General features: G+C 54.0%; 1 protein-coding gene across 1 annotated transcript in view; it reads left to right on the plus strand.

Annotated features, from left to right (window-relative positions):
- The first annotated feature begins 6 nt into the window (after nt 1–6).
- LOC108691968 (guanine nucleotide-binding protein G(s) subunit alpha) overlaps nt 7–942 on the plus strand; it is a 26,030-nt gene continuing 25,094 nt past the window's right edge. Inside the window, exon 1 of the mRNA XM_018199991.1 lies at nt 7–425. Coding sequence (XP_018055480.1) covers nt 290–425 — 136 coding nt within the window. The 5' untranslated portion in view covers nt 7–289. The remainder of the gene's footprint in view (nt 426–942) is intronic.

The following is a 942-nucleotide window of genomic DNA, read 5'->3' on the forward strand; positions in this document are numbered from 1 at the left end:
AAACAACGACGACGAGAACGACGACGTCGTCGTCGTCGCCGCCGCCGCGGCCGCCGATCGCACGGACTGCACGGACCGCACGGTCGCCCTCGCGACTACCAACTCGATCGTGGGCCCCATCCGTCGTCGTCCGTCCCCATCCGTGTCCCGATCATCCTACCTCTCACTCAATTCCGCCACCGCCACCGCCGTATACGCGACCCGAGAACCTGACGGGCCCGGACCCGGATCGTTAGACATCGAAGGAAAAAACGGCGAACCGCGATCCGTATCCTTCCCGTGGTGTGTCATGGGGTGTTTCGGCAGCCAGAATAAGGACAGCCAGGATGAAAGCAAAAATCAGAAGAGACGATCCGATGCCATCACCAGGCAGCTGCAGAAGGACAAGCAGGTCTACCGTGCCACCCACAGGCTACTCCTGCTCGGTGAGTATATCTATACTATGTTCATATAATTGAGAGAGAGAGAGAGAGAGAGAGAGAGAGAGAGAGAGAGAGAGAGAGAGAGAGACGCTCTCGACCAATAATTTTTTCTCCAGATATATTATCCTCTCCTCGATATTACATATAATTCAAAATCGTATCGTGCGAGCCGATTCGACCAATGCGACGGACGCGACGCGACGCGACGCAAGGAAATTATAAGCGCACGCTTAGATGCGAAGACGAGCGTATAATCGATATCGCTCGTGCTCCTCCTACGGCCGAATCCAACGACGCTTTTTAATCTCACGGGATGTGTGCGTGCGTCCATCCGCTCGTCCGTCCGTCAAGTTTTTTAATTAAAGTGAACGGGATAAAAATTGTGCAGAGGAGGATAATCCTGTGTTAGGGACTCGCCTCCCCGCATCGCGTCCTCGATTCTTTTCGCGGCGCGTTTGGTCGGTTCGGCGTTCGCAGGCTCGTCAATCGAGGAGGCGCGGTAAATATATATATATATATA

The sequence above is a fragment of the Atta colombica genome, unplaced genomic scaffold (genome assembly GCF_001594045.1).
Source record: "Atta colombica isolate Treedump-2 unplaced genomic scaffold, Acol1.0 scaffold55, whole genome shotgun sequence".
Classification (NCBI taxonomy): domain Eukaryota; kingdom Metazoa; phylum Arthropoda; class Insecta; order Hymenoptera; family Formicidae; genus Atta; species Atta colombica.